The sequence below is a fragment of the Miscanthus floridulus genome, chromosome 11, assembly GCF_019320115.1.
Source record: "Miscanthus floridulus cultivar M001 chromosome 11, ASM1932011v1, whole genome shotgun sequence".
Lineage (NCBI taxonomy): Eukaryota > Viridiplantae > Streptophyta > Magnoliopsida > Poales > Poaceae > Miscanthus > Miscanthus floridulus.
Genome location: NC_089590.1, coordinates 82,169,780 through 82,182,605, shown reverse-complemented (window position 1 = coordinate 82,182,605; position 12,826 = coordinate 82,169,780). Strand labels below are relative to the sequence as shown.

The following is a 12,826-nucleotide window of genomic DNA, read 5'->3' as shown; positions in this document are numbered from 1 at the left end:
TATGTGATAGTCTAAAAGAATCAGTAAATAAGAAATTGTTGATAGGTAGACTTGCTTCACATATTTAATACAGAGAGCTGGTATGGGGTGACGAACTGACGATAAGCAAGTGCAAGATGATGGAGCTTTCATGGTTGCTAGTCCTTTCGGCCTTGTTTGTAAAGGTGAGAATTTAACCAACCCTAAAGAATGATTGGCATGATAAAGGAGCATGGGGCTTCACTACAGTTAAACTCATCTTTTACAACACATGAATCATAACTTGCAATTTTTACTTGCCGAGGTGACAGAAGGATCAATAACATGGCTATGAGTTTTTTAATCGAATACCTCTGGAAATACTTGAATATGAATGAAAACAAGCTGATATTTTTCATAATTCTTTCATTTGAATGTTGCTCTGAGTGGTTATCTCCCTGGGTGGATTATCTTTTTCCTTAGTATCTACTTTTGGACTCAATGCAATAAATAGCTATACTTGCACTTCTCCATGACCACGAGGGTATTCAGAATTAAATGCTGACACATCTTCTCACATTATGCAACTGCAGGTGAACTCTCATCTTACAACCATGGCTCACTTTCAACAGTTGATTGTAACACAATTCTAAGGTTTCCTTTCCCTAATTTATAACCTATTGCCTTCAGATAACATAGTCTGAAGCAAATGCATGCTTATGTACATCATGTGAACTATGAGAAAAAAAATTATACAATCTAAGGTGCATTTCCCCCTTCTTTTGTGCAATTTACTTATATGATACAAAAAGCAGTGCTGACAACTAGCAGAGTTTATCAATTTTCAAAGTTAAAGAAATACCTTATGCTTTATTGGGTGCTTTCTCTGTAAGATATATGTTTATGTTTAGTGTAATATTATTTCCCTGTTTGCCTCATCAACAGACATGTTAGTAAAGACTTTATTCCAATCTGAATAAGGGATCAGTTAATGCATATGCTAGAAAAGGCAGTGAGGGGATGCTAGAAAAAGCAGTGAGCAGAACGGTTTTGAGGCTGACAGTCAATATTAATCATTTTTCATAGATCATGCTTACATTATTATATATAGAGAAATCATCATGTAAATAACATCTATGTACAATCACGTACTCCTATGTGCTTTCTATATCAAGCGTCAAGGAACTGCACTCCATGCATGCACCATATCTATATGCTGATATCAACATTGTACGCATGATGTGTATTCAAATATCTTAGGATGGTAATTTGTAACATCTTAGTTCTAAGCTTTCCTACAGACTTTCACATACAAATAGTGATGCATATAAAGGTTGTACCCCCAGAAAATATTGATCTTGTCCATACAATTAGGAAAATACAAATGAGCTTAAGGCTGATAAAATGTCAACAGCCTAATTCAAATGTGATATATAATACAAAATACAAGGGCTGGTGTGCTCCATAATGCTGCGTGGATAGCGAAGCTAATGAGACCATTGCGGGAAAGATTCCCCGGAGCACCTATTTTGGCGTTCCTGTAGCGTCACTTTCCTGATTAGTCCAGTGGAAAACGCAACTCTACTATCTGCCGATACCGATCGGTGATATGTGATGGCTCCATTTACAGGTCATGTTGGCACCGGACCAAACTCTCAAACATCCGTTGATAAAAACCGATTCACTTTGGTGAACGTTCTGTTCACTGCATCAACCGACTCCAAACAGCATCGGACACGACTCAACATCAACGGCATAGATTCTTATTATTTAATATAAATTCAAGCACTGTAAAATGCATAGTACTGTGTAAAGCACAGAGGCAGGTCACAGAATTTACACATGCTGCATGGCGAACATGCCTATCATTGATATGGAACACAGGGTGTGTGTGTGATGGGTAGTTGCATGCTTACCCACAAGCCCGATAAGATACACGCGTGACAAGACGGGCCAAGATTGGTTGACACCATGTAATGTAATAATGTAATGAAATCACCAAAACCAGCAAAACAAAAAGTGATTAAATCAATAGGGCATATGGAAGGAGCAGGCAAGCAGAGGAAACCACGGAAGACAGATATTTTCCAGTATGAAAGATCAAGGCTTATTTGAAGCCAAATTGATGCTTGTTGTAGTTGGCTAAGCTCTCGATGCCACCAGCTTGTGTTGATGGTGGAATCCCAGACATTCCTAGGCCAGATCTGGTGCCCATGGTCCAAGAGGGCATGACCTTTTCATCGGACCCATCACCAAGGCCACCGACGATGCCAATATCAGCTAGGTTCACCTTCTTCGCTGCAGTTTCTCAGAAACAATGAGATATTTATACCATGTTGATAGATGTCATGACAAACAAGGGAAACAGAAATGAGGAACATACGTGCAGTTATGTTAAGATCAATCAATCCTTTGCTCAAGGAGTCTGCCCATATGCCAGACTTGACCTGAAAATTTTCTTTCTTCATGTTAGGCTTTGAAGCTGCCGCAGGTGCTTGGTCTGTCCTTCCAAGGTTGCTACCCGAAGAAAGATTGAAAGGGTCCTTAGCTGCTTCCTCAGTGCTAGATACAAATGCACCAAAATCAGATGCGTTAATCTTGGGAGCTGCCAAAGGTGTTTTCCCGACATTGGCACTTGAAGAAAAATCGAATGGGTCTTTAGCTGCTCCCTCATTGTTTGATACGAAGGCACCAAAGTCGGATGCAGCCTGAAGGTTCTGGTTTGATGTGCTGATATTTCCAGTAGAACTGTGTGTGGGTGGTGCTGCGGTCGATGATCCAGCATTTGAGCTGAAGCCACCAAATGGGTCAGATCCATCAAAACTGTTCAAAGGAATAGCACCAAAAGGATCAAAAGGCTCAGGAGCCGCCTTCTTGGATACAGAAGTATTTACTTCAGAAGAGGTCCCGGCACTTGGTGGTGGAATAAACCCAGCCTGCGGTGGAAATGCTGCAGGAAAAGATGTCTTTTCCGCAAAAAGGTCAACATTGCCCTGCAGTATTTTTCTATTATGAGCAACATGTATCATGATAGAGGATGTCAGAACTCAGAACTACATGATTTGATAACAGTATTTAATTTTTTGGAAAAAATTGCCACAAGACAATGAACATTGCTGGCATTTGCTATTTCACACCAAACTTTTACTGTATAGCTACATACCATCACAAAACCATCGCTATTTGCCAAAGGACACCGCAGCCATATTAGTTTCCCTTTGTATATTTATAGTAAGAGAAAAAATTGAACATGGTGCCCAAGCCCCTGTCTGTAAGCTGCATGCCTGGCGATAACCAGTAAATTTCAGAAACAAAGGTTCGATTATTTTGTCCGGGTGAAAATGTTTGTCTTATGGCTATCATGAAAATTGTCTTCAGGACATTATGTTGTTTGTACAGAATTCATGTTTATGTCATTGTTTTAGCACTGCTTATTTATTTAATGGGACGTAGTATATATGAAGCTACAAATGCAAGATGGTCAGATCAGTGTATAAAATTAGTGAAACTCAAATAAAGTTCCGTACTTATTTGAGTCAGTGAATTTGCTTAGTTGAATTATGTTTACTTCTTATGCCAATGACAACTAATACGATCAAGCATAAGCATTTTGGTGACACAAGAGTTGGCAAATTTTATCATTTCAAAAGTTCTATTATGTCATCAGGTTAGTTGTGGTGTCCTGTGCAGCAACCTGAAGAGCAAAATAGTCTATTCACCAACACTCACCTGAATCCAAGGAATTCCTATTCTAGTGGTTGTCACCTGTGGCAAACAGCCACAGTTCTTTAATGGTACCTAGGTTAATAATGAAAGTTCAATGTCATTTAGCAAATGGCAGTAAAGTTCAGTTTCAGTCTCCTGTGGCAGATTTTGCCTTAATTTTAGGTTGGAACACTACAACAGTGCTGCATAGTTTTGTTTCTATTCATCCTCTTCCAAGTGATCCAATTGATTGTAGGAATGTACAAGTAGTAGATAATATTCGAACATGTAGAAAGAAGCCTTAACATGTAGAAAACAAACCTGGACACCTGTATTTGCAGCTGTCTCTGTACTTGCACTTGCCGATTGAAAATCCGCATCAGCAAACAGATCGACCTGTGGTTCTACAGCACTGTCTGTTGCTGGAGTTGCTGCAGATGCATCAATAAAATCGTCCATCAAGTTTGGGCCAAACAGATCCACCTCATTTGATTTAGCAGTTGTTTTGCCTACAAAAGACAAACAGCAATGAGAATCATACATAGACCCTGTTGAAGGCATACCAATCTAAAGACATTTTTGTGCAGAAAACCATCAAGGAACACTTCAATGCCATAGTCGCTGTGTTTTATGTCGTACAAATTTAAGCATGCTTCCTAAGCTAAAAAGGTCCTGGGTGGCAGGATGAACCCAGGGGCTCACGTGATCTCCCTTGAACTCTGTTTTTGCTCTACTTAGTGAATAGGACCACTGGCAGCATTTGTGCAGGTTATCATAAAAAGAAATCACAAACGGACAACTGACAATATCCCTGCCTTAGTTAATTTTGGAAGAATTGCCACATGAATCTCAATTTTGATCCTTCTGCAAGGGTAAAAAAGGGCAGTATCTGCATTCTTATTACTAAATCATACTTGATGAGAACCTGTTTCAGGTTTTCAACAAATTAATTCAGTTAGAAAAAGAAATATGATTCACATAGTTAATTACGGTGGTTTTTATTGACTTGGAGAAGACTTATGATAAAATACTAAGGAATGTTATGTGGTGGGCTTTGGACAAACATAAAGTCCCAACGAAGTACGTCGGGCTCATTAAGGACATGTACAACAATGTTGTGACTAGAATTCGAACAAGTGATGGAGACACGGATGACTTCCCGATTAGGATAGGACTACATCAAGGGTCAGCTTTGAGCCCTTATTTGTTTGCTTTAGTGATGGATGAGGTCACAAGGGACATACAAGGGGACATCCCTTGGTGTATGCTTTTCGCGGACGATGTAGTGCTAGTTGATGAAAGCCGGACAGGAGTGAATCAGAAACTGGAGTTATGGCGGGAGACTTTGGAGTCCAAAGGTTTTAGACTCAGTAGAACTAAAACTGAGTATATGAGATGTGACTTCGGCACTACTACTCAGGAGGAGGAAGATGTTAGTTTGGAAGGTCAAGTAGTGCCTAGGAAGGATACCTTTCGATATTTAGGATCAATGCTACAGAGGGACGGGGATATTGATGAAGATGTTAGCCATAGAATCAAAGCAGGGTGGATGAAGTGGCGGCAAGCGTCTGGTGTCCTATGTGACAAAAGGGTACCACAGAAGCTAAAAGGTAAGTTTTATAGGACGGCGATTAGACCTGCTATGTTGTATGGTGCAGAATGTTGGCCTACGAAAAGACGACATGTTCAACAGCTAAGTGTCGCGGAAATGCGTATGTTGCGTTGAATTTGCGGTCATACAAGAAGGGATCGAGTTCGGAACGATGATATACGTGAGAGATTTGGGGTAGCGCCAATTGAAGAAAAGCTTGTCCAACACCGGTTGAGATGGTTTGGACATGTGCAACGGAGACCTCCAGATGCACCGGTGCGTAGTGGAATCCTAAGTCAGGATAGTAACGTGAAGAGAGGCAGAGGAAGACCGAAGTTGACTTGGGTAGAGGCAATAAAAGGAGACTTGAAAGGATGGAATATACCCAAAGACTTAGCCTTAGATAGGAGTGCTTGGAAGACAGCTATTCATGTGCCTGAACCTTGATTGCTTCTGTTGGGTTTCAACTCTAGCCTACCCCAACTTGTTTGGGACTTAAAGGCTTTGTTGTTGTTGTTGTTGATAGTTAATTACGGTACTGTTCTTACGGTATCATTCACTTCTCTCCCCTTTTTCTAAAAATAAAACATCATGCACACTGTTCATGTTTAGAACTGGATAGAAGCCAAACAGACAACTTCACTTTTTGCAAAATAGTCAAATACTGTAAGTAAGCACAAAATAAGCAAAACATTTTACCATTTGATCCGCGAGGATCGAAGTCATCAAAGTCATCCTCAGTGTTATTTGTATTAGATGGGGGTTTCAAAGAGCTGGGTGAACTATAATCCTCATTCCTGGTAATTCAAACAAATCAACATCAGTGATGGAACAAAAGGTATTAACACAATACAGGGTAAGCCTGTGGATAAAAGTCCAGACATGAATCACTGAACTTGCCATGGCTTGCATGATCCACACAATGATCTCCAATAAATATAGCACAGTGTTTTTGTGACAGTGAGTTGTATTTTTCAAATCATATTAAATTTTACTTCACTTGGGATTTGATTAATATGTCAAACACTCAGCAAAGATATAGTTCGTAGAAACCCTACTTGGTGCATGAAGAAAATGCAAAGTAATTTGGAACTACCTCCTATTAGACTTCGCATCCTTCCTCAGCTTGCTGCCAGATTTCCGGCTGACACTATTACTTGTGGAGGTTTTAACAGGTTCTTTGTCCCTGTAACTATCACCATATGAGTCAGCTTCCTTTGCACCACTGAAACTCCCATAACGTTCGCCTGAACTGTAGTTGCTACCAAATGCAGCTGAGCTTGATTTATATGTTATGCCTGTGGACGATAGTCCAACGTACCTTCAGCCACAACAAATAGTATTAAGATGAGTACACGATCCAAAAAATCATGGCAAACACTTAGCTTTTCCAAGACAACTTACTTATCACGATTACTGGCTGCTTTGTCTCTCACGGCCTTTATTCTCTCCTTGTCATTTATGATGCCCACAATGGTTTCTACTTTTTTCCTCACATTTATTCCAGCGTCTTTACCATTAGGCTCGACATACTCAAAACTCGAAAGAACCTTCAGGAACACCAACACAAGAAAGAAAATGTTTAATTGCATTCAAGATCAAACGAATGACAAAGTATAGACAAAAGCAAACAAAAGCCATACCGAGATCTTAGAATAATGATCAAGAATGTCATCAATTGCCCTCTCGGAACCATTGGCTATCAAGTACTCAATAATTGTCAATGCCTGAACATAAAGTCTCTTCTTAGTAAACAAAACTATTGAATATTGATTAAGAAAATTAGATACACAAGTTGTTCCCCTTGGTGGTTCATATGGCTAATGGAGAATATGGAATAAAGGCCCATCACTTGATGAGAAACAGTAATATCATAGAATGATCATGAAGGACCAACAACCTTATACACATGACGCCAGTTCGCGCCTCTCTCAGACAGCCTAGTCCAAAGGACATTCATTACCATCTGGCACTCAGCGCTGCAAATTTCAGAAGCATCGTTTGAGCGTCTACAATAAGCAGTTGAGAAGACACAGCACAAGGGACTAGAACTTACAACTTCTTGGTAGCATGTGCAAGCTCTGAAAGAGCACTTCCATGAGGGCCCCACGGTTCATCACTTGTTGCATCAAGTACCTGATTTTTTAAACATAACAGGGTAAGACATACATGGGTTACTCCACATGATATAATGTCGTAAAGACACTTTTATAATTTTACTTAGCTAAAGCAAGCAATCACAGATTTATAATAATACAATGCCACAGCACCATAGCCACAGCACCATATTTAGCGTGCAGAAAAAAAAATGTCGTTTCAGGTACCATAGATTACTAAAGATACAAATTCAACATAAATTTTGCTGACCTAATAATATCATAATTTGGCAATGTAAACTCGTATCCATTTCAAACTGCAGAAATAAAATAATGAAGTCATACAGAAAACACATCCAAACTACTACGTACATGATATTGTGAAAGTGATGGCTCCCTAACCCACCATATGAACCAATCAAAGAACTACCACTCCATCACATAAAAGGGGAGATTTTTTACAGAGAAACAGTGCTAAGATCTGGGCGGGGCGAGATCCGACCTTCTGCTCGATCTCGGGGACCTTGAGCACCTTCAGATTGACCTCCCTCTTTCTGCACGAATACACGCGCAACACTCAGATCAAGATCCGAAGGATCGAATCCAATAAGCATCACTCTCAGAATCTAACGACGCCAACGAGAGCATAGACAGGGCAGAACTTACATCTCGCGCACAGTCTGATCGAAAACCTTCATGAAATCCATCGCCGGCGAGTTGTGGCTGCAACCGGCTGCAGGTTCGTTGGGATCAGATCTAAGCTCCGCCCGACCGAGTTGCAGTGGCAGCTAGAGGAGTGGCTCAAGCTGTGCCTCGATGTGGACACACCGAACGAATCGCCGTGTCCGTTAAGGACGCAACAGAATCCTCCCGGATCCCGGTATACAGCTCGGCCTCCGCCCCCCACGGCGAGGTCCCCGGCGCCGGCGGCGGAGGGCGCGCGCGGGATGCAGCGAAGGAGAGCGGGGAGCCGGGGGGTGAAAGGGGAAGCGGTGAAGTGGGCAGATGGTCTCCCACCTGCGATACGAGTTGGCTATGGACGGCCTATGGGTGGGTATCTTTGGACGGTCAGGATTAGATAGGGGCATGATCTGACGGTTCATCTGGAGCCAGTTCAAGTGCACAGTCACGAACACATGCCATGCTAGATTGATGCTGATGTATTACCAGCCTACCACATTTGGCTGCAGTGCATTGGATCAGCGAATTACTCTATCCTTCTCTAGGCAAAGTTAATGTGAAATCTCTGCGTTATAAAATTGGATCGTACTGGCTCTGATCCGGGATTTTCTTGGCCTATTCGCTTGAACTAATCAGCCGGCTTATCAGTTAGAATCTACATTATTTTTCTCTCACAACAAAACAGCTTCAACCGACTTTTAATACCAGCCGAATAGGCCATCTGTTGGGTGACCAGAGCTCTTTTACAACGTAGCAACACTGTACAAAAATCAGGGGTGGAGACTGCATGGCCTATTGGCCTGACAGCATGCAGTAGCAGCTGCCCTGTTCGCTTGGCTTATAAGTCATATTTTTTCAGCCAACGAACAGTATTTTTCTCTCACAACAAATCAACCAACAGTACTTTCAACCATGGCTTATCAGCCAAGCGAACAAGACGAGCATTGGGTTATGCTGGTAAGCTTACATGAAAATTCTTCTATTTTGTTTGACAGAGAAAGCAAGCATTTCTTAACTGTTGAGCTGACAACTTTGCTAATATCAGCTACTCTTTCCGTTTTCAAATTGTAACTAGTTTTAGCTTTGTTTTAAGTCACATGTCTAACTTTGACCAAACTTATAGAAAAATATATTATAACATCTATAATATCAAATAAATATACTATCAAAATATATTCCATGTTGTATGTAATGAATCTAGTTTGATGTTAGGTGATTTAGGAAAAAGCTAAACCGATTACAATTTGGATCGGAGGAAGTATTTACTATTCCTCTTGCCATCAACATGCTAATATCAGCACAAGATCATGGATAGACTGAGGGCTAAATGAGGTAACTACAAAGAACCACAGAAATATTATACAAGTTTTTTTTTAATTGAAAACATATGTACATTATGGACCAGAATGGCAGCAACCAATGTTACCAGCATATAACAAGTTGAAATATAACTTCAATGTGATTACATCCCTAGGAAACCCCAAATAGCCAACAACTGTACACATGTCAACACATAATAGTGTCTGATGATAATCTCTCTATGGAACATCAGGTCAGCGGTTCCTTGTGCCTTGCGGTGATGTTAAAAAGGACCCGTTCCTATCAACAGGTCAGCAGGCTCCGGAAGGTCTCTTGATAACTGCGGAGGGTAGAAAAGATGATCATATATAACCAGTTCCTGATTGCGTGAAATGATAAGTACACAAATGATCGGTATGAAGGGCTAGAGCAATACCAATGATGGCCTTTCCTCATCGGATATGGTTGAAACTGTTGAAGATCCCAGTGTAGGAGGCCTTAGGCACAGCTTCAGGAGTTCCAAACATATTCCAGATCCGCAATGTCTTATCTGCTGCAGCAGATGCCACATTGCGTCCATCAGGGCTCTGCAGAATTACCGCAAGGCAAGGGCAAGCGAGCCATAAGCAATGCACCACAAGGCAATCGAAAGCACAAGGCGTAAAGGAGCCAAGATTACCTGAGCCATGAACAGGACGCGTGATGTGTGGCCATTGAGTTCAGCCAACTTAACCATCGACGGGTACTTCCACAAGATGAGCTGATTCTGAGTGAATCCGTGCGAGCTCAGCAGCTCTCTCTCATTCTTGTTCCAGAGCAGCGCGCACACTTGCGATCCAGTGTCGACCGAATTGAGGCATGCACCAGTGTGGGTGTTCCAGAACTTTATGCATCGGTCACCTCCACCACCTCCAGAAGCCAGCAGGTTGCTCTGGAATGGACACCATGCCAATGCCTTGACGGCAGACAAGTGGCCCTGAAGCCTGTGCAACCATTGGGTATGCCCTGCAGTCTGTACAGAGGATGACATGGACACATCCCAGATGTGTAGGAGATTGTCATTTCCACCACTGGCCAGTTGTTGCCCTGATCCTGACCATTGAGCCCACACACCTCCTGCTCATGCCCATGGTATGTCTGCACAACATTGCTCCTGATCCTGACATCATTGTTCACGATCTTGCTGTCCATGCCGCCAGTTGTCAGGATGCTGTTGTTCCATGCCAGGGAACCAACCCTTGACTCATGCACCCCTCGCAGTGTCCTCAGCTGCACAGAATCAATCACAATGGGCATCTTAAGCACAATTTACAATGAGCAACTTAAGCACAACCATTGATAAAAGAACATATTATCAGGAGACTACCAACCAGTCGGTTTGAGGTGGAGTCCCAAAGCTGGACATCAGAGGAATTGAGGCCTATGGCAATGTGCCGGCCATCAGGAGCCCAGCTAACGCTTGTGACAGGACCAGAGTCCTCATCAATGGTAACAAGCAAAGTCGCAGACTGACTGGAGGCGTCCCAGAGATACACCTTGCAGCCCAGCGCGATGGACAGCACATTGCTGCTTCCCCAGTATAGCAAGTTCAGGTAATAATCGTCAACGAGCTCTGGGGCATCCAGAACCTTCTCCGCAGACTACACCAATAGTTACAACGCACTTTCAGTCAGGAACATCATGGAACGTGCAAAGCCAAAGAGTAAGTTTATATAGCTAGGCGTGCAAACCTGGGGAACTTGTCGGCGCTGCTTCGCCGGCTTGGCTTGGGTCGCATCAGCACGGAGATCCGTGAGCATGCTTTCAGGCTCCGGCGGCTTGTTCCTGAAGGCAAGGATCCTTGTGCGGTTGTTGAGCAGCTTCTCCGCGAGCAGCTTCCGGTACGCCTCCTTGGCCGGGGAAACCCTAGCAGCCGGGTTCTCCTTGCCCTTCCTTGGCTCCGTCAGCAAGTAGTGCGCCAAGTCCATGTCCATCGCCGACCGCTCCGGGATGAACCTGTCGCCCTGCAAAACAAGGATCCATCAACCGTTGAGGCATTCCGTCCAACAGCCTGCGTGCTTGTGCCAAGAAAGAGGGGGGATTGGGGCCGAGAACTCACGTAGCACTTGGCCAACGGGCTGCGGGACCTGGTGCTGAGCGGTGGCATGTACGCCCTGGACCCCGCCTCCTGGAGCGCCGGCCGCGGCGCCGCCGCGCGCTGGCTGCGGCTCTTGTGCGACGAGATGGAGTTCGGTCCTGCGTCCATGGTTTAGAACTGGAGGAGCAAGAAACAGGTCACAACGCAGCCAAAAGGGATGTGCTACTTTATTTATCACGAACAAGAACGATGAGATTCGGTCGCGAGACGGCGCCCGCCCTCGTCGCCCCGATCGCCGGATTCGCTTGCGGCGGCGGGGTAGGACGATGAGATCGTGGAGCCGAGATGGAGGCGGCGGAGACGGGAAGGTTTTCTTTCGCAATTCAGGTGGGATCCGTGCAAAGAGTGTACGGAAGGGGGCGGGGAGGAGGGTTTTGTTTGTTGCACCGCAGCAGCAGCGGCAAGCCCGTACCTGTAACGGCTAGGGCCCGAGAGGAAGCTAGCTACTTTTCAGCGTAACATACAACGGTGTTCCCTCTCACGACATTTCAGCATCAGCATAAGCCAAATTTTAGCATAAGTGAACAGAGTGTTCAGCCATTTGGTGGCGATGGAGGCTCGCGTGTGGCCATGTTGTATAGCAAGTAGTAAAGTAGTTACGCAAGCCGGTAAGTATTAGTATAGTCGAACCACCTGATCACAGTGATATATCTCAGTCTCTCAGACGACCGTGATTACATGGAAATAGGTAATGTCGCTCGTCCGGACCGAACCCAAGTCGCCCGCTCATTTTGCGCCTCACCTGCGCTGCCCCTGCGTCGTCTGCTCCTTAAGCGCGCTGCACGCCTCTGTTCTGGGACGGACCCCGCCCTCGACCACACCGCCCCTGCTCGCGCGCGTGCGGCCCCGCCTGCCCCTCCCGGACTCGCACCTCCCGTCACTGTCGCGCTCTATCCACCTACCTCTGCCCCTGCCGAGGTCCGTGCCGCCGACGAGCCCCACATGGTGACCTCTGCGCCACTTCGCGTTATTGAGCTTCGCGCCAGCGTCGAGCTCCGCGTCGACGGCCTCCATTCGTCCAAGCAGCAAGCAAATGCTACGCTGAAAAACGCATGTTGCAATAGTATGTTTCAAGTGTTTCAGATGTTTCAGAGATACTCCATCAATTCCAAATTATAAGTCCATTTGACTTTTTTTGTTTATCCATTTTGTTATGCATCTAGATATAATAATATGTCTAGATACATAGCAAAATGGATGAACTAAAAAAGTTAAAGCGACTTATAATTTAGAACGGAGGGAGTATGTTGCAAGTGTTGCATATCGATGTTGCAAAAGTAGATCGGGATCTTGCACATGTTATAATGGCTATACACGTATGTTTCAAGTGTATGTTCCAAATGTTTCATCTGTTCTAGA

The 12,826-nt window shown here is 43.8% G+C and overlaps 1 protein-coding gene and 1 pseudogene across 1 annotated transcript; both read right to left on the bottom strand.

Moving 5' to 3' along the window:
* Positions 1–1,915: 1,915 nt before the first annotated feature.
* Positions 1,916–8,372, bottom strand: LOC136491365 (clathrin interactor EPSIN 1-like). The gene is made up of 11 exons (XM_066487642.1): positions 8,017–8,372; positions 7,853–7,904; positions 7,311–7,390; positions 7,155–7,233; positions 6,898–6,981; positions 6,659–6,804; positions 6,351–6,575; positions 5,954–6,051; positions 3,985–4,172; positions 2,342–2,951; positions 1,916–2,256 (listed from the first exon to the last, which is right to left on the bottom strand). The coding sequence occupies exons 1-11, from the start codon at positions 8,055–8,057 to the stop codon at positions 2,066–2,068; spliced, it is 1,794 nt and encodes a 597-aa protein (XP_066343739.1). The 5' UTR covers positions 8,058–8,372; the 3' UTR covers positions 1,916–2,065.
* A 1,017-nt stretch (positions 8,373–9,389) lies between these two features.
* LOC136493596 (cell division cycle 20.2, cofactor of APC complex-like) lies at positions 9,390–11,829 on the bottom strand (annotated as a pseudogene).
* Positions 11,830–12,826: the final 997 nt, after the last annotated feature.